The sequence below is a fragment of the Catharus ustulatus genome, chromosome 1 (assembly GCF_009819885.2).
Source record: "Catharus ustulatus isolate bCatUst1 chromosome 1, bCatUst1.pri.v2, whole genome shotgun sequence".
Taxonomy (NCBI): Eukaryota; Metazoa; Chordata; class Aves; order Passeriformes; family Turdidae; genus Catharus; species Catharus ustulatus.
This window is the reverse complement of record NC_046221.1, coordinates 107,772,072-107,797,010: the sequence shown is the minus strand read 5'-3', so window position 1 is coordinate 107,797,010 and position 24,939 is coordinate 107,772,072. Positions and strand designations below refer to the sequence as shown.

Genomic DNA, 24,939 nt, shown 5'->3' with positions numbered 1-24,939 from the left:
TGGTGGTTTTAAGAAGTATAGGATGGTTTAATATGTTAGCAAGATAGTTTTAGTATTCAATTAAACTCTCAGTAATTCAGCTGTTATCAAAAGCTACCATATTTCAATTTGGACTGAAAAGTTTTGTTTCAGAGGCTGGTACTTAATTTTTTTTTCTTAAAAGCGCTAACAAAAGCTTTCAAACTGTTTCTGAGAATTGAGCTAGCAAGAAAACATCTCTTTTCTGTAATAATGAGTATTTTGGTAATCAGGCAAACCTTTTTAGTGCTACTTTTAATTTAGAGGGAAAACCTAAATTTGGCTGGAGAAGACCTCCCAGATTGCCTTGCTTATGTATGGCCCATAATTTGCAGAAGCTTTAATGAGAACTGAGTGTGGGAGAAACAGAAGGTGGTGAGGGAAACCTGGGAAACAGTGAGCAGCCAAGAGGTGAGGTTAGATGAGACACTGGGTGTGGAGAACAGGAATGGTGAAACTGGGGTTGCACAGATCTAGGTTTGTGAGCACCTGCTTGGTGAGGAAAACATTGTGAGATAGACAATGTGCAGTCCTGATTGTGGGGGTACTGGACTGCAGGAAAAGGAATGAGGAAACAAATGGAGAGAGCCTGGGGAAAAGTGTGACTAAACCATGGAGTGGGAAACTAATGTACTGGGCTTGAGTACTGTTACTGGAGGTGTTGGATTACTTTGTGCTGACAAGACCATGGGAACCAAGAGCAGGATTTTCTGGGGGTAAAAACAGAGAATCCTGAAGAGTGGAGTTGAAGTTTGAACATTGCCAAGAAGTTTGGAGAATGAGAAATTATTCTCAGGGTGGGCAGTAGCAGTTGCAATGCAGGGCTGATTAGTCAAGATACTCCTGCAGAAGTCTAGTCTGGGTGCAGTGCCTGTCTGCCTTGTGGTGCAGAGTTCAGCTTTCTGCTTGTTACTTGAGAAAGTTGCCACGCAAAGCAATTAAACAGCTTGTTAGCTGGACAGTTATTTGCAAGAATGCCTCTTATATATTTGGTTGTGATCATAATGTAGTGCACTGGTTTGAAACTGCTTCCATGGCAGTTTTTTCAGCTGGGGAAAGACATGTGAGGGGACTTGCTGGGATTATGCCTGAAGGATGGAATGAGCCACATGTGGGGCACAGTCTGTGTTCCCTCTGTCTAGTACTTTGGTTGGTACCCTGTAACAAAGGTCTGTGCCCAGACTTTTCTTGTAGACTACAGTAATTTCACAATTATAAGCCGCACCTGATTATAAGCTGCACTTCTGGGTGTTGGCAATTTTTCGTTCTTTGTCCATATATAAGCTGCACGTTACAATACAGAGTGTGATAAAAGGTATCTATTCTATCACCATCTGTTGAGGGTGAGGGGCAGTGATCCTTATCTCCGCGGGAGATATTCTGCTAATGGGCCATCCATTGAAACCAGTAAGGCATTGTTCTTTATCTTTTTACAACCCATCCTTCCTCCAACCAGTAATTTTCTGCTAATGGCCCATTGAGTCCCACTGAGTGACTGATAAAATTACTTCATACCATTGGAAGTTGCTCCTGCCAGGGAGAAGAGCCCAACATCTCTTACCAAGATAAAAACAGAGGTTTTGGGACACTAAGGGAGCCCCTTTCTCCACTGGACTCCAGAGGAAAACCGGATTTCTCCACATCACCACTGGACCTCCAGAGGGAAACTGCACCTTCTGCAGGAGCACTGCTCCAACTGAATCACATCTGTCACTGCAGGAGGATGCAGCCACCATTTAATTGAACTGCTACCAACACCCTGCCTGATGGGGTATCAGGTTGTACTCTGACTTTGTCAGGGTTTGGGGTTTGTTTCTTTGTAGTACTGTATTTCTATTTTAATTTCCCTAGAAAAGAACTGTTATTCCTAATTCCTGTATCTTTGCCTGAAAGCCCCTTGATTTCCAAATTATAATAATTTGGAGGGAGGGAGTTTACATTATCCATTTCAAAGAGAAGCTCCTGCCTTTCTCAGCAGACACCTGTCCTCCAAACGAAACCAGCAAGTTTTAGTTCTTTGTCCACATAGAAGCCGCACCTGATTATAAGCCGCACTTTGGGTTCGGGCCAAAATTTTAGTCAAAATGGTGCGGCTTATAATCGTGAAATTGCTTTGGAGAGTTCGTGGGATATAAATGGTCACAGCCTGCTTCTCCAGGGAAGTAAGATGTTACAGCAAAACAGGAGTGTCATGGTATAGCCAGTGCAGGAGGCAGCACCATGGAACAGGGGCTTTTGCTAGGCAGTTCTGGTCCATCTGTTTTCTGTGTGCTCTTTCCTGGAGCAGAGCATTCAACCATCCATCCGCTTCCAGGCATCCAATTTTTGTTTTACCCAAAACGTATCTCTTGGAAACAGCCTGTGAATTGCATTGTGATGGAGCTCTACAGAATTTTGTGGGCATGGGGCTGTAGTAGTCTTTTCCCTGAAGTGAGCAAAACTGGAAAGCATGTGCTGCCACATGTCTAGAGATTTTCTCTTCATGCGATTGCAAGACTTTATCATAATGGGATTGGAAACCTTGTTTTTGATATTTCTAAAATGTCTAGGGTATTATTTAATTATTTATTTTATGGCTGGCTCCCTACTGATTAGATTATTGAAGAGCTGGAATACCCTCAATTATTGGTGTATTCTGGATGCAGCTGCATATTCCACCTGTGAGCTGGCTCCTCCAAGAGCCCACTCAGATATGGATGTGTTCTGTAGTTCACTGATTGTTGAGAGCTGAGTAGTTTTGTCTGTTTGTATATCACTTCTGAGCTGGAATAGACTCTCAGAGCAGAACTTGAAATGCTTCGGATGGTGCTGTAACTGGCAGACTTTATTCATTTACAGGTAAATGAGAGACCACACAAAAACTGGTTTTGTTACTTTTAGAGGTGATTTGGTGTTGGCATTATTTGAAAAATGTGCAGCTTGGTCCTATGTGACTTCAACTGTATGATTATACACCCTCCTTTGAATTAAATTTTTCAACATTCTCATGGCATCACATATCCTGTAAAGTAATCTGAGGTTTAGGAGCTGAATTCCTCTAAACAATTTGTATTTTATTCTTTTTATCAAAAAGATTCTGTGAAGTCCCTTCTTGAGGCTCTAATTTTTGCCAGTTATGAAGAGTGTGTGACTCACAGGGGAGTTACTTAATGCTGTGTTTGTGTGATTACTCGTGACTTGTGAAATTTTAAACTTGCTTTGCCTGTCTACATGAAGTACTTCCCTATTACTTCTCCTTTCATGGCTATGTTGCCTTATTAAGAAAGGAAAGGGCACTGATTTTATATCTGGCTGCTGCTTGTTAAATAAAACAGACTGAAATGCTGCCATGCAGTCAAATGTCAAAATTACATGAAAACAGTGATTTGTATCAAGCTTTTCAGTACTATGTAAAAATTGCAATAGATACAGAACTTAGATGTGACACAGACCTTGTATAGTCTTGGTAAATAAATTCTAAACTCAATCTTGTCATCTTATTCAAGTCTCAACAGTTATATGAGTACCACTCATGGTTTCTGAAGTGTTTTGACATACTTAGCCCACAAGTGATAGTTTTTAATTCTTTCTTCTTATAGTTCATTACTTTCCAAAATGGAACTGTGTTTGTTACTAGGATAATTTTTGTCCAAAAATGGTGTGCCTCATTTCTGCAAGAATCAAGTCCTTCATGCACGTCCAGATCTTTTGGACTGAAGGTCTGTGATAGTGAGTGAGGTACTGCTGTGCTCTCTGTCTTGCTTTTGGATAATTGTGATAGAGAAGGTGCTGGTAGCTGAGTGAGTGTCCTCACTCTGTCTCCATCCTTTGGTTAGTGATTTCTTTGGGGCTATTGTCAATGTAACACCCAGGTATTCAGAAGGTGTCTGTTTGTGGCAAAATGGAATGACCAGGGGACACCCACTGTGCTTCAGATGTGGTCTTGCATAATAGTTGTTGCAGAAAAATTCCACATCCTTCATTCCACCCAGAAGCTTTACAAAATAACATCTGTGCATGCAATCACCTGCTCTAATTTGCTTTTGCTGTTGCAATTGGTTACAAGGCACAAAGTCACAGTACAGACTCAGTGCAAAACAGAAATAATGGAGCCTTCTGTACTGAATGAAAGAGCTGTGAATTTGGTCTTTCAGACTGTGCCTCTCTTTAATGTGTTCATGCCTACTTAGATGGTACACTGTTGAAAGTGAGATCTATTAAAGCTGGCTGTCATGTCTCTCTGTCTTCCCTTTTCTATGGTTTTTCCAGACCTCATCTTTACTTACTAAATATGCAGCTCAGACTGGACTTTTTAGGAAATAGTTATTTTCAAAAATGTGGCTTGAAAAACTGCATTATTTTGCCTGTGCAGGCATCTTCCTTTCTTTCCCCAGCCCACTTTCCTATGCTTAGTCTATGGTCTAGAAAGGTGGTGATGGCATGATGGCTAGGAGATTTTGTGTTAATGACATACCTTCTGTGTTTAAAATCTCATATAATTTAGTTTTTCCTTGGGAGATAGAGGAAAGGTCACAATTCTGCCCATATTCAGTGAAGGCTTCTATTTGACATTCAGTTATTCTGGAGGCTTGATTCAGCGGTGAGCAGGGAGATGGTTCAAGAAACTGCATTTTGGGAGTACTGAAAAAAGTAGCTAGGTCTGAGAAGGTGTTTGAACTGTGAGAAGCTCTCTGATGCTGTCATGTAACAGCATTTGTGGCTCCTGTGGAAGAGTATGTAGTCAAATGTCAGGTGAAGGAGAAGTGGTGGTAGTCAGGGAGCCTGCTGCTGGCAGGGAGGTAAGGGACTTCTTGTGATATGGGGAGAGACTGAGAGCCAGTGGGAGAAGTGGGGACAAGGTGAAAAGATGAGGTAGATAATCGTGAGGTAACAACAACAGCATCAGAGAACATTCAGGAAGAAGTGGGAACTAGTAACTAATCAGAAGAAACAGAGGAAGAGAGAGAACTTTGCAAGGAAGTGGTGTGCAGCAGGAAAGTAGGAACTGCCCAAATAAAAAACAAGATGAGGGGAAAGTGGGAAACTGAGCTTGAGTCACAGAGACCAAAGCAGATGAAGATGACATTGTCTATGATACGCTGAGGGTGAAACAGAGTAGTAAGTCATGACAAGAACTATGGAAATACTGTCACTGGGTGGTAAAGAAATCAAAGCTTGAGGTTATAAACACTAAGAAATAATTGAAATTTGAGGACACAAAGCTGTGTGTGCGGTATGACAGAACAGAGGTGCCCAAAGAGAGAGGTTGCACTCTTGTCATCATGGTTCTGCCACTTCTCTGCTTTTCATTGTTAGTGTTCGTTGAGCTCTTCCACAAGCCAGCTCAGCAGCAGAAGCCTGTTGGAGCGGCTAGCAACTTGAATCATCTCAAAAAGAGCAAACTGCTGCAATTGGAGGCAGAGGAGAGTTAATGGGGGAGTAGTGTGACCTTCCTCGTGGCAGCAGTGAGTTATTGAATCTCCTGACAAATGAGAACTGCACAGGTGAAGAGAAGTAGTTTGAGGGAAGGGACCTGCTGCAGGAGGAGAAGCAGGACTGAAGCAGTAAGAGACTGAGAAGTCTGAGAGGGAGAAGTTGGCATAAGGGCAAGTCTGTTAGAAATATTCCTTCTCAAAATGCCTAGAAAGTCCATGATTTTTTCAGTCTTGCCTTTTATTGCTGTCAGAAGAAAATGGTAAAAGCCAGAGGAAATGTGAAGATTTATATGGCAGTAGAACATTAACATCCATTAGCAAAAGTGGAAGAGGTTTATAAGTAGGCTTAAAAGCTCTCTTCTGCTGATAGGTCTTGGTATAATTTGAGCATCATAGAATTTCTCCCTTATTTAAAGAACTAGGAAATGATACATATAGGAAAGTAATGCTTTCTTGAAGTTATAAAATAAAAATTAAGAAACATAAATACAGTCTTAATTTGTTGCATTTGCAAATATACCCCATTGTTTTAATTTTTAGCTAGTGACTCTGCTTTAGCCCGAATAAGGAATGAATAGTATTAAATAAAGATTTCATTAATATTTTCTCATCATAATTCTGTGTCTTACTATGCCCTATTCAAATTCTGATCTGAGTAACTGGTAATTTCCATAAGCACTATGAGTGATCTCATGTATGGAAATACTGTGGCACATACTATAAAATTTCACTCTGATCTGCATACAGAGAGCTGAATGATGAAAATTTAAAAAAAAATTATTCCAACCCCCCAGAATGTGAACAAGCCACTCTCCCCAAAACCCACTTAGCTGGACTCATTTATAATTATTAACTGGGCAGAATAAAATACCATGTTGTATTTTTTTCTGTATGCTACCAGTCTGTAAATAAAAACCCAGGAGTTGAGTGATACTGCTGAAGAGTGTTGTGGAATGTATCCTTTGTGACCAGTTAGACACAAGGGGCCAAATCCAGTCAAGTGGACTCCAGAGGTGTGGTGTCCCATACAGCATATCCATTCTGTGGAATTTCTGAAATTTATTTGTGCTAGGAAGAGTTTTATGCTTGTGAGAATTTATGCATTGGCTTCCTTTAGCACTTTTTGTATAAGCTTTTATTCGGCCATAACTGTCAAGCAATGTGCCAGCATCTGGGTACAGATGACCTGATGCAGTCTCTTAAAAGGGGAAATTGTTGTATACCAGAAAAGCATAATCATTACGTTTTTGCCTTCTTTAATTTGCAGTAGCATAATTAAAAGATGGATTTGCTTTAGCTGTATTTATTTTATTTTTCCCCCTTATTGCAACAGGCTAGGCGAGTTCTTATTTGCATCTATAAAATATGCTTGGGAAAGAAGAAAATGATCTTTGCCTTAAGGGCAGAGCTTACAAACACTCTGGGCTTCCAGGCAAATCTATTTGATGTCAAAAAAAAATTCAAGTTAGCAAACTAATTTGTAATAAGTACTACCAATCAGTATATGCAACCTGCCTATGAATTTTGTAAAAATTATTTCAACAGTTAAAATATTCAGTTACTTTATATACATGTTTTATATATCATAAGGTAGAAATGGCTAAAATGGCAGATCTTATGTTAATGTAACTCAAGAGTTCAAACTCTGCAAACACTGAGCTTGAGACCTGATGTTATGTTACTGTGTCTTGACAGAAATTGGAACTCTCATTGTAGAAGGTGTAAAATTTCGTGGGTTTTCTTTTTGTTTTCCTCTGCTGTGCAGGTGTGATGGACAGGTAGCAGAAGATTTCACTTTGATATCCAGGTATCAGAATGACCGAGTGCTTCCTGCCTCCCACGAGCAGCCCCAGTGAACACCGTCGGGTAGAACACAGTGGGGGACTTGCTCGTACTCCCAGCTCTGAAGAAATCAGTCCTACAAAATTCCCTGGATTGTACCGCACCGGTGAGCCTTCACCGCCTCACGACAGCTTGCATGAGCCTCCAGATATAGTATCTGATGATGAAAAGGAGCATGGGAAGAAGAAAGGAAAATTTAAGAAAAAAGAAAAAAGAAGTGAGTAGACATCTTTTTAATTCAATGCTTTCAAGTTCTCTTTCCTTTTTTCTCTCTCAGAATTGCTAAGTATTCCCAGTGGGTTCTTTTAAATTTGTTTACATGTGGAGGAAGTTAACTTGCTACAAACAGACTTTGTGCAGCACCTGTTTCTCTTGCAAAAAACTCCACACCTTAACTTTCTTTTGTTGTGCAGATACAGGTACTGAGCATGTGCCCAGAATTACTAATAAACACGTTTATCCAAAAGCTTTCATGATACATTGGTAAATCCTGGCATGGGGTTCTTCTTCACATTCTAAGTGGAGATTTTCAAATGTGTTTCCAAATATATTCATTTTTAATCATAGCTGAGATGCTAGCTAGAATAAAACTCTATGTCTGATCTGAATTGTACGTTTGTGCATTTGGAAGAAGCAGTTTCAACATCTGTAGTCATTTTCCCATGTGTCTCCCTTATTCAATGTTTGCTTTTGTGAGCCATCCCAAGTTTTCATGTGCACACTGCACCATTATTCAAGCAGTCATAAAATCTCTGCCCTTTTTTTCTCTAGTTTCTCAGTTTAGTCTGATCATGCATTTTCCTCCAGCAGTGCCAAAGTATTATTGCAGAGGTCAAAAATGTGCAAACGAACACTGAGATCTGAATTTTCCAGAACTCACAGAGCAAAGGTTAGAAGAAATAAAGCTTTGACTATAGAATCCTTTGTCAGTGTATCAGTGTCCTGAGTGGAAATTTCATTTAAAAAGCTTACCCCTCCTCCAAAATAACAGAACTATTACCTCCCACCTTTAGATTTCTGCAGAAAAAATTTGAAACATTAAATAGTTTTTATTCAAGAAAGTTTTACTACATATTCTGAAAGAACAAAGCACTTGGAAATACTAGACTGATACTGAGCACTCTCAATGCCAGAAGGACCCTTCCTGTCCAAGTCTCTGAAACCTAAATATCACAGCCCAAGTGCTAGTACATTGTAAGTGACATTTGTTTTAGCAAAATTTCAAAATGTCTGTATCCTGCTACTTCTTACATGGGGAATCTGGAAGATTAGAAACAGTAAGACAGCGCACAGTATTCTGTTAGAATTAATGTGGTGACTATTCGTAATGTGCATGCACTTATTTAAATAATCACTCCTTAAGAATCTGCTGTCACTGCACTGCTTTTACTCAAACCAGTTTCCTGGAATGCAAGAATTGTTTCTACCACAGTTAAGAAAGATTATTACTATTTTAACTAAAAACGGTGCGCCTAAAGAATACAGTAAATTCACAAATACAAGCCGCACTGAGTATAAGCCGCATCTCTGGGTGTTGGCAAATATTTCAGTTTTTGTCCATAGATAAGCCGCACACGAATATAAGCCGCTCTGTCGTTCGCAGCGAGGACCCGCGTGCAATCAGTAACAGAACCGCGGGAGGGCAGGGTTTACTGGCTGAGCTAAGACTGTGCAGGCTCGGCCCGCTAGGGGCCGCTGACGGGGCCAGGTGGCCCAGCCCGGTGCTGCCGCTCGGGGCCGGCCGCCGCTGCCCCTGGGCTCGGTCACCCCGGGTCGGCGCTGCCCCGCGGTGGCAGGCAGGGACGGAGCTTCCCCCGCTCCTACGGCAGCGGCGGCGGGCGGGGACGGAGCTTTCCCGCGCCTGTGGCGCCGGCGGCGGGCGCGGACAAAGCACCCCGCCTCCTCCCCGAGCCGCGGCAATGGCGGCGCGCACTTCCCGCCCCCCCCTGGGCCGCGGCAATGGCTGCGCAGGGCTCCCGTCGGCTCCCGGAGCCGCGGCAATGGCGGCGCACCCCCCCCGTCGGCTCCCTGGGCCGCGGCAATGGCGGCGCGGCCCCCCCGCGTCCTCCCCGAGCCGCGGCAATGGCGGCGCTTCCCCCCCGTCGGCTCCCCGGGCCGCGGCAATGGCGGCGCCCCTCCTCCCCTGGGCTGCGGCAGAGCAGGAAAGAAGAGAGCTCTCCCGCCTCTCTCCCCGCCCCCTGTGCTGCCTGCAGGGAGCCAGGGCAACACGGTAACACTGTAACAATTGCGAAATGCCGGCTTTTACTGGCCGGTGCTTGGCTCGGCACTCTGGCTGGCACGTCTGGGGTTGTAAATGTCAGAAAATTATTAATATATTAGCCGCATCCGACTATTAGCCGCACTTCCGGGTTTCCACCAAAATTTTTGTCAAATTGCTGCGGCTTGTATTCGTGAAATTACTGTACTGTAACTCAAAAACACATCCTCAAATTAAAACCAACAGTTGAAATTTCTTCAGGTTTTAAGAAAAGTGATGCCTTAGTGATTTTCTGTAATGTAAACAATATTGACCCAATACAGATTACTTGATTGGCAGTGAAAATTTGATATTGATTGGATAGGTGTAAATTCAAGCTATCAGTAGTTGCTTTATTACTGTCCAGCTTTCTGTTAGAACTCTGCATTGCACACCTCTAAATCTGGAGCTGCTAGATCCCAACATTTTGCTTTGTGTGGATTTCTTTGTATGGAACTCAGGATGTCCCATGGTGATAGTGTAGCTGAAGGCTGTTGTTTAAGAGGAAATATGCTACTTCAGCAAATCCACACAGGTCTGCGCACATTGGCACTGCAACTGTTTTTTTTCCACAAGAGATTGCAACACATTTTATAGCTGATGTAAAGCAATTTCTGTTACTTAAAAGAAACTTTAAAGGTGTGAAAAAATCCTCAAAGATCACAAAAATGCAAAACGTGGGAAGAACAAAATAATCTCTTGCAGCGCTAATGTAAAAGAAATGCATTCAGCATTTCTTGGCCCTAGTACATTTCTGTCATATAACTGCCAGTCAGATAGAAGAGTTACAAACCAAGTTTTCAGTACATCTCACACACTCCAAAAATAATCAATATTGTAAATACACCCTCAACAGACATTTTACTTGTCTAAATTGCAAGTGTTCTGTACAGTTGCTTATCACGGCTGATTTCAAGAGTTTTCCTTCCAGATTTGGCTTTTGTTACTCCTCCCATCCTTTTGATTCATTTTATTTCATCTTTTCAAGTCTGTTGTATGTCATCAGATTGTTTCTTTTCATTTTTTCTGACTACCTGCTTTGGTTTTGAACAGTGCACAATCTGCCACGATCATACAGTTTGGGGTGTAAACAAATATAACTGAACATGTCAGTGAAAAAAAAGACAAGTTAACATTACATTATGACAGAGTGAGTGTTTGGTGCAATATTAGTGAATTAATGACAAGGTCATTCTAACACCTGAAACTATCTAAATTTAATCCCACAAAAATCTTGAGCTATTTTTGATATTACTCTAAATGTAAACTTCAGAAGTGCTTGAAGAGCAGCAGGGAAAGGAAGGATAAATATCCCAAAGTTATTCAGTTTGCTTTTTCAGGTAAATCATTTTGCAAGAGTAAGGTACTCTTAGCTTCATTATTATCACCTATATCAAAAAAGCATTTTTGTATGCTAGCAAAATATCCTTTTCCATATTTTTATATAGATATAGTTATTTAATTATTTTATTTTTTCAGGTTAGTGTCAGTAACCTCATAATACACAGCAATTATTCTGGGGGGAAAGTGTTAAAAATGTTTTGGAACTGATAGAATATTCAATGGAATATTGTTTTTTATGTGGAATATCAACTACTGGAAAAATGTTTCAGCCACTAATTTCTCCCCTCTTTTGTGATAGACTGGGTGGTGGTTGACTGTAGAGTGACTTAGATTAGGGGACTTACTAGAGATTAAAAGGAATTTTCTTTTTACTGGCATAGTTTTAAATCAGATCTGTTCCCTGACTCAAACAGAACTTGTCCTGTGACAGCAGGAGGGCAAAAATGGATCTGTGTTAAGCAGTAATGGATTATCTGAGGCAGCAACCACTGTAATTGATTTTTGAAAATGTTTAACCACCTGTCACTAATCATATGTTGATAAAGCCATAAAATATGAAGTTCCTTGCAGAAGAAAAATGTGATGATAAAATACTTCTGAAGAAGCTGTTCTACCCATTAGAATTTCTGTAGATAAAGAGTCTGTATGTAGTAGATCTTACTCTGCTTGTTCATTTTTTGAATAAGAATTTTTTTGTTTACAAGAATCTTGATTTTCTTTGTACAATTCTTGGGAAAATGGAGAATTGTTTGAATTGTACAAAACTATCACAAGAAAGGTTAATAGGAACATTGGTATGAACTCTCTGAAATATCAGGAAATATTTTTGAAGACCAGATCCTTAATGTTTTGGACAGGGGGTCCTGTATGTTCCTTTAGAATGTAGATGAGGACTGAAACCAAACCACTGCTATTGCAAACAAAACATTATTTTACTGTCTGGTGTGTGGAGAAGCTCTGAATACAGTTTTCAGATCTACAGACTAAGAAGTTATTAGAATTTTCTACACCTGATAAAGATTAGAGGCTCTTCATATCAGGGTTTATCTTTGGGATAGATAGGGTGCATTGCTGCATCCTGTTCTGCTGACAAATCACCATGTATCTCCATATACCACGGTGTGTTTATCTAGTAAAGCACCCTTTGCAGATAGTTTAAAAGTCTGCCTTTCAATGCCAGTGGTTATTTAAATTCAAAATAAAATTAGGCAAATTTCTTTCAGCTTCATTTGCTCTGCTGGTACAGTGCTGTGGATAATCTGAATGCAGAATTTGAGAGTGCTGTGCTGACATCAGTGAGTCGAGTGAATATTAAAGACAAACTGATCTAATTGAAAGTTGGATAGTCAGTGTTAATTGTGTCTGTAAGGTGAAAGTTTCTATTGATAATAAAGATGCATCTTGTAGGCAAGGAGAGGAAGTAGAAGTCATCTATCCAAGCTCATTGGGCATTTGTGTGTCTTAGTTTTACTTAGAAATGCTGTACAATCTGAAGACAATCCCTCTGACAAACTGACATCAGGTAACTAATGCTTGCATTGCACTTCAGTCATATTTGACCTACTAATTCTTTCATATGTAAAAGCCATCCATGTTTTCTTTCAGTGAATTAATTACAGATGCTGCAGACTTCCCTGGGGATCCAAATCAGCTGTAGAGTTATAAATTACTTGAAAACCCATCAGAGACCCGATAGACAAAATGTCTCTTGCAGTAGGTTTGATAAGTGGCAGTTCTGAATAATGCCACCCTTGGAGTTAGCAATAAATACTACAGCATGACTTTAGTGCTTTGTTGTGAGGACAACAGGAGGAAATATTCCCAAGTACGCAGCCTGATACAGAGACAGTGGACTTACTGCATGACAAAGATTATAAGCCTGTAAACTATTTTTTTTATTGGCCTGTAAATTATTTTTAGAGGGTTTTTTGTAATTCTCAGTAAGATAAGGGCTATACTTGAAGCACTACCTTTAAAATAACTGCAATGAAAGCATGCTTATGGAAAGAAGGTCTAACAAAAGGAACTGGCAGATTATGCTATGTCATTATGCTGGTGAAATTGGAGTATTTATTACATTAGTGCTGTTGTCATAGATGGAGGAAAATGTCAGTGACTTAGAGTGATGGGAAAATGGGGACTATTAGTATTGGAAGTCTTGAGGAAACAGTGAACAGAAATGCAGTTTACTATACTCTAGGTAATACTCTTTCCATATTTAAAACTACTTGATTTGTCAAGCACTTTTGGTAATTTTTCCTCTGTATAAATTTGTGTTTCAATAGATTGTATCACTGGTGAAAGGGATACAGCAATTTTATAAATAAAAATATAGTAAAGAAAATTGGGCTTTTCTTGAGAGGCATGCAAACCTTCTCTTGGTATGTGTGAGGTATTCTGTGTGAATCTGTAGTAGTATATATTTCTAAACTTTGTTGACTTATGTTACTGAGACAATTTTTAAAAGGCTGGGTTTGTATTTAATTTACTCCTTCATGTCTTCTCATGAATTCAAGAAATACCAGTTTCAGTAATGTTCTCTTGCTGGCGTTACGTTAGCACAGATTTAGGCAGGCGCCAAGGCTTGTGTTGCAGAGTGTTGGGACATGTGAGCAGTGGTGGCACCGACCTCCCAGCTTGGGTCCCAGTGCTGACACTTCCTGATGCATGTGGGAACCCCACGCTGTGTGACTAGGAGCTGTCACTGCTACCCAGGAGGAGAGACTGAGGGCAGATGGTTCTGGGCTCTGTCTGGGGAACATTTGGCTTTCTGTTTGGAAATCACATCTCTGAAGTTTATCTTGAACCTTGGTGCCAGCCCTGTCTCATTCTCATAAAACACAGTGAAGATGTGTGCTCCTGCTTTGTCCTGTAACTGGATCTGTATTGCTTCTGTACCAGAGTGAGATTTGAATCCTTACCCATTTCTGGGTTCAGTTTACAAAAAACAGTAAATGACATAGCCAGTAAGCATGGAGGAGAAGACCTGTCTGCTGGTTGTCCTTCAATTAATGTTTGCATTTTTGTGTTAAAATCTATTTGGAGAGGAACAGTCGTATAGTAAGTGTGTGTTTGGCAGTCCTAGGGAAGAGTATCAGCTGCAAAGACTGAGCTGATCCAACAATTGTAATTATTTTAGAGTAGTTCCATGCTTTAATAAATTTCTCATATTTGTTTGACTATTACAAGCTATTTTCTACAGAGCAGTCAAGGAGGCTTCAAAATAGAGACAGTTCTTTTATGTGCTGAAATAATGCTGAGAAACTGCAGACTGGTATAGTTTGGAATTGGAAGGATGAAAGACTGAATGCCCCCTGGTTCTTCTGCAGATATTCCACTTGGAAAAAATTATAGCCTATAGTCTCTTGCATGATGTGCCCACATGTTATCTAAGGGGGTAATTTTCGTCTACCTGAAACTATTCAGGCAGCAAAAGCACTTGGCTGTCAGTGCTGCCTCACTCGAGCAGAGGCTTTGCCTGTAGGTAGTGGAAGAGCCTCAAAGGGTCTCTATAATGGGGACTTGCTGCCCACTGCCTTGGGGAACCTGGCTGGTGCAGATGGCATGTCAAATGTCACCTTTGTTGACCAGGTTTCAGGCTTACTTTTCTTATATGGGGTACTGTGTATGCAAAATCAGAATTAGTGGACTTGAAAGTTGGGTTGGATTGCATGTTGCTGGGTTTGTTTGTGGGTTGTTTTTTTGTTGGTGTGTTTGTTGGGGTTTTTTTCGTAATCCACCTTTAAAGACTTTTGTGTTCTTGCCTGAAGGTGAGGCAGGGCCAGCTGCAGAGGCGTAGTGACTTAAAAGCACCTGATGCATGTTTTAGACAGCACTTGGACTTTTGCTGCTGGAATGGTGTGCTCAGCCCAGGGACTTGTTTGAATCTCTCCCATGTGCTTTTTAAGGCAAATCTGCGCTTCCATGGGCAGGTATTTTTCTAGTGTTACAGGAATTGTGTTATTCATCTAGTGAAAAGTAAGTGCTAGTGCTTTTTTGGTTTTGGTTTGGGGTGGGTTTTTTGTATTTTATATAAGGCTGAAATTTTATTAATGTCGTACTTGTCTTTAAATTCGTAATATTCTGGAAAAGGATTGGGGCTTTAAGTGGCTGGAGTTTAGTTTGTTGTTAATTGAAGTTTGTTAGACTTCCGTGTATGCAGTAGATGATCCTTAACAGCAACTCTTATACTGTTGATTACAGGAACATAGAGAAGTTGCCAGACAGTTGTTTTTGTTTTGCATTTCCTTGAGTATTAGATGGGAATCTAGCCCATAAGATGGACATTGCCATTATGAGTAAGTATGTAAAGTATTCATTGTTTAGATCGTTCAGGAGCTCTGTGGCTTATCTTTGATGTAATTATACAACTTGATTTAATCCTCGATCACTTGAGTGTGTAACAACTCAGGAAAACCTTCTGAGGAGTCAGACAGGAACTATTGTTTAATTCATGTTGCTTCTTCCCCCTCCTCCTTACGTTGTTGCTGTCTGGAAAGTGAACAGACTCACAGCTGTCCCCTTCCCTTGTCCTGCTTTGCCCAACAGCGGAAGGTTATGCTGCGTTTCAAGAGGACAGTTCCGGTGATGAAGCTGAAAGTCCTTCCAAGTTGAAGCGGTCCAAGGGAATACATGTCTTCAAGAAACCCAGCTTTTCCAAAAAGAAGGAGAAGGATTTTAAAATAAAAGAGAAGCCCAAAGATGAAAAACACAAGGAAGAAAAACATAAGGAAGACAAACACAAAGAGAAAAAGTCAAAAGACTTAACTGCAGCAGATGTTGTAAAACAGTGGAAAGAGAAGAAGAAAAAGAAAAAGCCAATTCAGGAGACAGAGATACCTCAAGTGGATGTTCCAAGTCACAGACCCGTGTTTGGCATTCCTTTGTCTGATGCAGTAGACAGGACCATGATGTACGATGGCATCCGCCTGCCAGCAGTTTTCCGTGAATGTATAGATTACGTAGAGAAGTATGGCATGAAATGTGAAGGCATCTACAGAGTTTCAGGTACTCTGGGCATTGACATGCAGCTTCCTAAGGTCTTTACCTGCAAATTTCTTATTTTATCACTTCCAACATCTAGATACACTGTTTATAGCTCCATTAATTATCCAAAAGGTAATCAGATAGCCAAAGTTAAGCAAACTTGTAGGTCTGAAGTACCAGAAAAAATTGGTAATGTGATGTCACTGCTTAATGGCAGTAAAAAACACACCTGTTTTGGTCTTTTGTCATGGGATGGTAGCAATGAATAGAACATGTTAGTATGGCCAACTTTATTCTTTTTCTTCTGCTTTAGAAATGCCATGATAGCTGATTGCAAAAGTAAAGATGAGCTGCAACTATTTTATTGGTTATGCTTCCCACTAAGTTGCTTTTTCCAGTTACTCCCACTGTATATTTTTTCTTGAAAACTTTTTTTCATTCAGCAAGTTTGCTAATAAGCAGAAAATGCAAGTTTCACTGTTTAAGCCTGGCAAGAGCAGCTAATTAACTGTGGTAGTTGTGTAACACCAGCTTACATAAGTGAAACCTCAGTTTTAGTCGCGTTAGACAAAACAGTCCCTTTATTTGTGAGCTGTACCAGAAATGCAACTCCAGTAAGTACTCCTGTGGGTACATTGGAGGGAACAAGAACAAGCAAGGAAAGGAATTTCAGGAAAAGCATTTTGAATCAAGTTACCCAGCACTGTAAGCCAATAATGAAATAATTCTAAAGGCTTCATTAGCTGTCTTCATGCTGTCCATCTGCATGGTGTTTGGCAGGCACACAGAAATACTGCACCACCTTAAGCAGTTGCTTAGTTCTGCCTAAACATTTTGGTTGCTTGTATTTTTACACATGATGTGTTGGGAGTTTTCACAGGTGTGTTTTCCTTATTTCTGCTGTGCCCTTTGTAGGTATTGTCCAGTGCAACAGCTCCCTCTTGTGTGTGTAGGATTGTTTAAATTGAGAGCTTAGTGAGAGCACTGCCGTGCCTCAGCAGCCTGCAACTGTTGTGATGGCTCATTTTGGCCATGAAACTGGGCATGTTTTCCTGGCATTTTCCAGGGGCTGAGTGTGCCCAGTTGTGCTCATTGAGTATGAGCCAAGCCAGAGCTGTGCACCAAGTTGGTGTAACCCGAGTGGGTGTTTGAGCTGCAAGAATGAAATCTCCCCAAGCCTAGTACGATTGGAATATCACTGAGTTTATACAAACACCTTGTAGAAAATCTTGGCTGGGTTGAATGATTATATGAAAACACTTGTATTCACGTGGTGCCTCAATGATCCTGTGTGAGATTCCTCTGCTGAGGAGGGCCAGTTGGAAATCTGGAAATTAAAAAGTGTGGGGTTTGTTTTGACAAAGGAAAGCTGTTACAGGTAGAGCTTGTTGCAAGCTCTGAACTAAAATAATATTTTCTGCCTGGCTTAGGGATGGATAATTGAACAGACAGAAAGAAACTTAATGCAAATACACATTTGATCTTGAGTTTCCCAGTCTTTCCTCACCCTGTTTTGTGTTCCTTGATGACAGGGAATGCTGGCACCAGTTCCGATTCAGAGCTCTGTCAGTGCTTTGGGTTTGCTTCATAGGAGTGAATAGTGCTTGTAGAACCAGTGGTCGTGTAACTTTGAGTCACAATTTTCACTTTGTTACATGTGGATAAATTTTAAAAGGTGTTTCTCGATTATGTTCAATTGTAAGGAGAGGTGAAATAAATGCATCTCAAAAAAAAAAAAAAGTTTAATTATAACTTAAACATTTGCAGTCAAAATTTCTCTTAATTCTTGATCTAACTATTTTAAGGAATAAAATCAAAAGTTGACGAGCTGAAGGCAGCCTATGATCGCGAAGAATCTCCAAACCTGGAAGAATATGAGCCCAATACAGTTGCCAGCTTGCTCAAACAGTACCTACGGGAACTGCCCGAAAATCTGCTTACCAAAGAGCTCATGCCCCGCTTTGAAGATGCTTGTGGAAAGAGCACAGAAGCTGAGAAAGTTCAGGAGTGCCAGAGGCTGCTGAAAGAGCTGCCAGAGTGTAACCATCTCCTGATTTCTTGGCTGATTGTGCATATGGACCATGTTATTGCAAAGGAACTGGAAACAAAGATGAACATCCAGAATATTTCTATAGTGCTCAGCCCCACTGTCCAGGTACGTGCACCACACAGCAATGCTTAGAGCAGAACTGCAGCCCAAGAAAGACTTCTTTGTAGGAATTCTTTTGCAGGTGAGAATTGGGTATTGTCTGACACAGTTTAGCTAAATTACAGCTCCTCTTTATGCCTCAGGAACCCAAAATGCTGGCAAGGAGGGAATAAAAGACTTTCTGCATGTGGGCTTGCATACTGTGTGTCTGATATTTGGGTTATCATCAGAGTATTACAAAGACTGCTATCTTTCAATTCTGTCATGAGAAGTCATTTAATGTTGAATTTGTTCAATAATTCATGCAGATACACATTTTCTGTGGGGTTTTGATTCAGTGACAGTTTAGCGAAAATATTGTTCCTTAGTTTTAATATCAAGCTAATGAACCCTGTCCTGCACATAGATCTTCCTGGTGCAGTAGTGACTTAGGTAAAATGGCTTTGTTGTCTGCAGCCAAATGGCTGGGGATTGACAACTGACTTGGTTTTCCAGTAAGATTTTGTGGTTTCTGGATTGCTTGATTCCTTAATAGACATCTTGGAAATATTTAATTAAATACAGCTCAGAATTAGTCCTGTGCATGTTGAAAATATGGCATTATTGGGTGTGGGCCTTCTAGAGCAAACCCCACAAGTTAGAAAAGCCTTGACTTTATAATTAAGAGTCCAGGTGGAGGCCCAGTAGCAAAAGGGCCGGATGTTACTCCTGGCTCTTTTGCTGTGCCAGACACCTCTCTAGCTAGGAAAAGAGTAACAATTAGGGTAAAACAATACAGACCAAATCATGTTTTGTTGGTAACTAGAGCTTAGCAATTGAAGTGCAGGTAGTGACAGAACTCTAATATTTATTTCAGGATAATTTTTAAAATTTTAATGGAAGATAAAGTATCAAAATAAATATGCTTGCTTCTGTCTCAGGTTAAAACAGGGAATATAGTGAAAGATGCTTTCATACTACTTTTTTCTGCTATATTAAGTCATCTGAGAGAGAAGCTATAGAGAATACTTAAAGGTTGGGAGAAGAGAGAGAAGTGTAGCCAGCCACCAGGTATTACACAGCAGGGTAGATGTTCCCTCTTACCTGAGTACAAAGACATTTAAAGCATTTCTATGTCTACCAGTGATGGAAATAATTCTGGTAAGTTAAGAGATGTGAAGATGCTGAATTTAGTCTGAAAATGCTTCAGATGCACAGGTAAGAGAAACAATGAAGTGATCCCTTGAGGCCAGCACTGCATTGTTGAAAGTAAAGATAACTTTCAATCCAGATTTTAATCTCTAAAGGCAAACTGACATGACTGTGGCTCACGGAAAGGTTTATTAAAGGCTGCTGTTTCTGTGCTTTGCAGATAAAGATGATGTGAATAAATCATCCTAACCAATATCCTGTCTTTCCGTCCTTTGCAGATTAGCAACCGTGTCCTGTATGTGTTTTTTACACACGTTCAAGAGTTCTTTGGAAATGTGACCCTCAAGCAGGTGACAAAACCTCTTCGCTGGTCAAATATGGCAACAATGCCAGCACTTCCAGAAACGCAAGAGAGCATCAAAGAAGAAATCAGGCGACAGGTTGGCAATTACTTGAGTGTTTCTCTGTTTATCTTTGCCCTGGCTTTTATACATTCAGTAGAAAATTCTCCTAAGTTTGTAACATACTCTTTAATTCCATCACAGTTATCATATTGGTGGAGTACACTGGGAAGAGCTTGATGATTTTCTTTCCTTTTTCATGTGTGGAAAGTTGTTATGGTCTTGTGATGCTCATAGTTGTGTCATCTGTGGAGTGCTTTGCTATGTAGGTCAATACTTTTGTTGTGGGAGGAAGGTCAGGAGAGCCCATTAGGGAGGGTGGTTTCTTTAGTACTGCTCTTCAGCAGGGTGTTGATAACACTTGTTCATGGACATGTCAAGGTTTGAAAGCCAGAACTCCCATCCCATTGCTACAAAGCCTGAAAGATCTTCCTTTTCAATCTGCCCTGGTACAATATATGTAAAGACAATTTTTTTGGCAATCTTTCTAGGAGTTCCTTCTGAACTGTTTACACAGAGACTTGCAGGCAGGGATAAAAGACTTATCCAAAGAAGAGAGACTCTGGGAGGTGCAGAGAATCTTAACAGCTCTTAAGAGGAAACTTAGAGAAGCTAAGAGACAGGTGGGTAACTTTCCTGTTTTATTGGCCAGACAGCTAAACCATAGATCCTAATTCATAACAGTGGGTGCAGAGGCACCCAGTTAGATCAAAACACCTTTCAACCTTCTTTGCTGGAGATTTTTTTTCACTTTAACTTTACATGCCTGACAAGCAATTGTGTTTTCTGCTTAGCTGGCTCTCCCTAGGGTCGAGGAGATCTTCACAGCTGTTCACAAAAAAATGTGTGTGTGATGAAAACCGTAGTGTTTGCTAGGGCACGTGCTTGTTACATGCTTAAAACATCAAGTCCTAGACTACCAAGAGGACTTTCTGGAAGACTTGAGGTTAACAAATCTGAGACATGTTTTTTAAACTATTTTATGTCTCACTGATGGGACAGACCATGCTCAAAATTTGGAAGACAACTGTGATGGTGTTTCTAAATTTGGAAAATAATGCATTCAAAAAAATCTTTTTTAGAGTAAATACAGTGACCAGGGAAGCTGTTCTTTTAAATGTTGTTTTCTTTCTCTGGCAGGAGTGTGAAACAAAAATTGCACAAGAAATTGCTAGCCTTTCAAAGGAGGATGTCTCCAAAGAAGAAATGAATGAGAATGAAGAAGTCATAAATATTCTGCTTGCACAGGTAGCTAGCAGGCACTTACCTGTTTGCCTGGTATTTTGTATTTCAGATCTATTTAACACTTCTTTGTCCCTTCTGATGCACAGGGGACAGTGCAGGCTCAGAGGGGTCTCTGTGTCCATTAAAACCACAAGGTTTTGTTTTAATGGTTAATGAAGCAGGGAAGGAATGCAGACTGCAGGAGTGAGCCCAGAGCTGAGGAGACTCTTCTTAACAGCAGAAAGGAGACACCATGAAAGCAAAAAAGTGGCCTTTGTTGTTCATGTACATGGAAAATGCCACTTCCCAATGTAGGCAGCTTTAGTACTGCTAACTGCTTTCCTGCTGATCAAAGGAAATAGGCAACTATTTTGGCTTTTTGCCTTCTGTTGCTTCCCCCACTAGCTTTAAAAATGAATGTAAGGAGGAAAGTACAGAAAGGAGAAGATCAAAGACATATAATTCTGTTTTTCTAGTTATTTTACTGAGTGGTCAGAGCTTTCCCCCATGATTTAAGGAAAGGCAGCCAAACATACCAGAATTTGGTGTGTCATCTCCACAACTATTCAGGATGGTGATTATCTTGAGGATTTAGAACAGACATTGCTGGGTTTGAACTTTTTATTTGCTTTGAGGTCTTGATGGATCAAAGTTCAAAGCAGACATGTTAACCACTGCCACTGAAAGTACTTCAGAGAACAGCATCATTGCATACTTACCCTATGTTCCTGTAGGAAATGAAGTCAGCTAACTGAAGTGAACTAACTGATCATTGCAGGAGAACGAGATTTTAACAGAACAAGAAGAGCTGCTGGCCATGGAGCAGTTTCTGAGGAGACAGATCGCCTCGGAGAAGGAAGAAATAGATCGGCTCCGAGCAGAAATAGCTGAAATACAAAGGTAAAGGAGACAGCTCACAGCAGAGCCCGGCCAGGATAGCACACTGTGATTAAAAGTACACTAATGTTTTGCTGAAAGAATACTCTAAACCACACTTAAAAGCTCACCCAGTGAACATCACAATTGAAAGCCACTTTTTTTTATGGAAGTCTTGACAAATTTGAATCTTACAGGATATTTTCTATTGTTTTAACAACGGAATTATGATCTAAAAGAAACTTGACCCTGTGCACTAGAAGAATCTCCCTAGGAAATCACTGCTTCATTAAATGAAGCTTTGAAAGGAAAGTCTGATTTTGCTCTTTAAACCATTGGCAATGATTGAGGGGATGCAAGTTAAGTCTTATGTTGCTACAGTTGTGGCAGACTCAAGGAAGTGTTTAAAGCGGAATTTGCCCTTGGTCTTTCAGTCGCCAGCAGCACGGCCGCAGTGAAACTGAGGAATACTCTTCCGAGAGTGAAAGTGAGAGTGAAGATGAGGAGGAGCTGCAGGTCATCCTGGAGGATTTGCAGAGACAGAACGAGGAACTGGAGGTAGGATTTAGTTCTTAGCATTCACTGGTTCTCTCCCGTGGTGGTGATGTGATTGCACAGGTGCAAACTCGTTGCGTGCATCAGTTTTGCCCAGGCTTGTGACCCACACACAGTGTTGAAATCACTGCTGTGTGCAAGTCCCTGTTGCTGTCTGGGCCAGCAGTGCTAAACACCCCTGAGCTATCCCTGACATTTGTTTCCCTTCCTTAAAAGATCAAGAACAATCACCTGAACCAAGCGATTCATGAGGAGCGTGAGGCCATCATCGAGCTGCGGGTGCAGCTCCGCCTGCTGCAGCGCGCAAAATCCGAGCAGCAGGGGCAGGAGGAAGAGGAGCCAGAAAAGCGCGGGGGCGTTTCTCAGCAGCAGAGAGACACTGTCCTGGAGACAAAAGCAGCCAAAGAGCAGCCAAAAGCAAGCAAGGAGCAGCAAGTCAAGCCATCGCCAAGTAAAGACAGGAAAGAAACTCCAATTTGATCCGGCTCCTTGGCTATGCATAAAATCAACTGAACTGTGCAAATTACTGTAATTTGAGTCAAACTGCACAAATTATTGGTGGCTGTGTACATTCTGTAAAGAAACTTTTCTTTTAAGCCCTGGAGACTTTTGTCTCTAATACTTGTGGCTTCTACTCATCAGACTCAGGTGAGTTTGGAGAGGCCAGAAGAGTTTTCCAGTTAGTATCAGATTATTTCAAGACTGGTTTCCTTCAGGTGATTCAAAAAAATTCAGTAACAGTTTTATTTCAAACCAAAATCATTATTTACATTCACTGGAGCAGAATTGGAAGATCTCATTTTCAGTAAACAAACAAAACCCACCCACACTTACTAATGATTTGCCTTGTGGATCTGTTCATCCTCATTCACCATTATTTCTGCTTATTAACCTAGTCACTTCTTGCTTGTGCCTTTGATACCTTTCTGATGCAGATTATATACAAGGGAGCTTTAAATTTATTCTGGGTTGGCTGAAACGGTGGGAGACTGTGGGGTATCGTTTTTACCTAACATGCCCTTAAGCTTCATTTCTGTTCTGAGATGTACTGAGTAAGTGTAAAAACTTGAGAGATGTTATTTATGTCCCCGTGTGATGGAAATGTCCATGTCCTTTAGCAGTGTAGGTAACCCACTGACTCATCATTAACCACCCTCATCACGCCTGTTGAGACAGGCCCTGTTCACACTGCTGCCATGTAGCCAAGAGCTTTGTCTTCATCCATTTTAAATGTCTCCATCTCTTGGAAAAAGCCACTGCTTGTAGGCAGGGATGGGAGTGGTTATGTCTTTAGGACGTATCTGCCTGACCAAGCAATACAGCATTTCCCCTGCACAAATCCAGTCACTTGTGATTCCAAATGAGCCCGAAGAGCCACGCCAACAGGAGGCACCGGGGGTTCAGCAATAGCCTCTTTCTGTTGGTGTTTAACAAACCAACCAAACAAACCTGGGACTTGGTTTTGGTTTGGCTGTTCTTAATGCTTCTACCCTGCAAAATCCTCCACACACACTGGCATTTAAGGGCCCTTTAATGTTTCGGATACACTCATTGGACTCAGCCCTTAATCCATATATAGACAGAAACTCCACAGAGTGCATATAGGCTATCTTATTTTTTAATCTGGATATTTATTTTCAGCACCTGTTGGATGTGGTTGTATTCTTTATCTATTGCACTGTTGTGAATCATTGGCCATGATTTGATTTTTGTACAAATAATGCTTTGATATGTTATAGAAAAAAACAGCATAGTATTTTTTTAAAATTTGGAAAAAAGTTTATAAACACAGAAAATGTGATCAGATTACAAATGTAAACTAAAGCATTCTCCCTTGCCTTCGTTACATACATTTTATATTTGCTGGCAATATTTAAACTTTTTGTTTGTTTGTTTAATTCACACTAATTCCTATTGAATTGTCATGAATTTTTCTAATGTTCTTCAGACAAATCTCTTAATATTGGTTAACTTTTATTTTGTTAGGATTGTATTTATCAAGCAAATAAATTCAACAGCCATTTGAAAGTAGTTTCTCCTTCATCTACTTCTACACTCTTCTAATCTACACTACACTCTTCTTGGGTGGGTGCCTGCAACTGAGAAGTTTCTATGAAAAATTAATCAAGTAAGGTCTGAAACAGAGGTGGAGCTGCTGCCCCTGCAGCAGTGCAGCTCCTGTAAGCAGAAGCTTGGTGTCAAACCACCTGAAAGAGGTTTCTCTGAATTGTTCTGTACCTCAGTACAGGTGGGGCTGGGGCTGGGCACCTGCTCTTCCTCTGCAGAGGGGCCTGACTAGGCCAAGCACAGAAGCAGCTTCCTCACCCCAATATCTGCAGTGAAAAAGCCACAGAGCAGCCGTATGAGAGCCTGCATCTGGCAGTTGTGAATCATTATTTAAAATTAGCTTTGGCTTTTTTTGGTTAAAGGGAAAATTAATTACAACACAATAATCTGAGTGTTCTGTTCAAATCACATTATAAATGTCTCAATCCCAACCTCCATGAAGCACCTACATGTTCTGAAGGACCAGGTTATCTAAATCAAAGTATCATTTTAGCTGACTTAAGGTAAGCCTCTTTCCAACACCTCAGAGCCTGTATGTGCCAAGTGCAGCAGCAGAATCTCTGTCAAACCCTCTGGACAGAATACCAGACTGATCTACATTTACTGAAAAGAGAGAAGAACAGGCTCACAACGTTAATTTCACTATTCTGGACTTAACGTTTGTACGAGTGATTG

General features: G+C 40.7%; 1 protein-coding gene across 1 annotated transcript in view; it reads left to right on the top strand.

Moving 5' to 3' along the window:
• The window catches only part of RALBP1 (ralA binding protein 1), a 34,289-nt gene extending 10,063 nt beyond the window's left edge, over positions 1 to 24,226 (top strand). The window contains exons 2-10 of the mRNA XM_033067792.1: positions 7,198 to 7,491; positions 15,424 to 15,882; positions 17,667 to 18,016; positions 19,420 to 19,581; positions 20,034 to 20,165; positions 20,683 to 20,790; positions 21,545 to 21,666; positions 22,077 to 22,200; positions 22,414 to 24,226. Coding sequence (XP_032923683.1) covers positions 7,248 to 7,491; positions 15,424 to 15,882; positions 17,667 to 18,016; positions 19,420 to 19,581; positions 20,034 to 20,165; positions 20,683 to 20,790; positions 21,545 to 21,666; positions 22,077 to 22,200; positions 22,414 to 22,677 — 1,965 coding nt within the window. The 5' untranslated portion in view covers positions 7,198 to 7,247 and the 3' untranslated portion in view covers positions 22,678 to 24,226. The remainder of the gene's footprint in view (positions 1 to 7,197; positions 7,492 to 15,423; positions 15,883 to 17,666; positions 18,017 to 19,419; positions 19,582 to 20,033; positions 20,166 to 20,682; positions 20,791 to 21,544; positions 21,667 to 22,076; positions 22,201 to 22,413) is intronic.
• Positions 24,227 to 24,939: the final 713 nt, after the last annotated feature.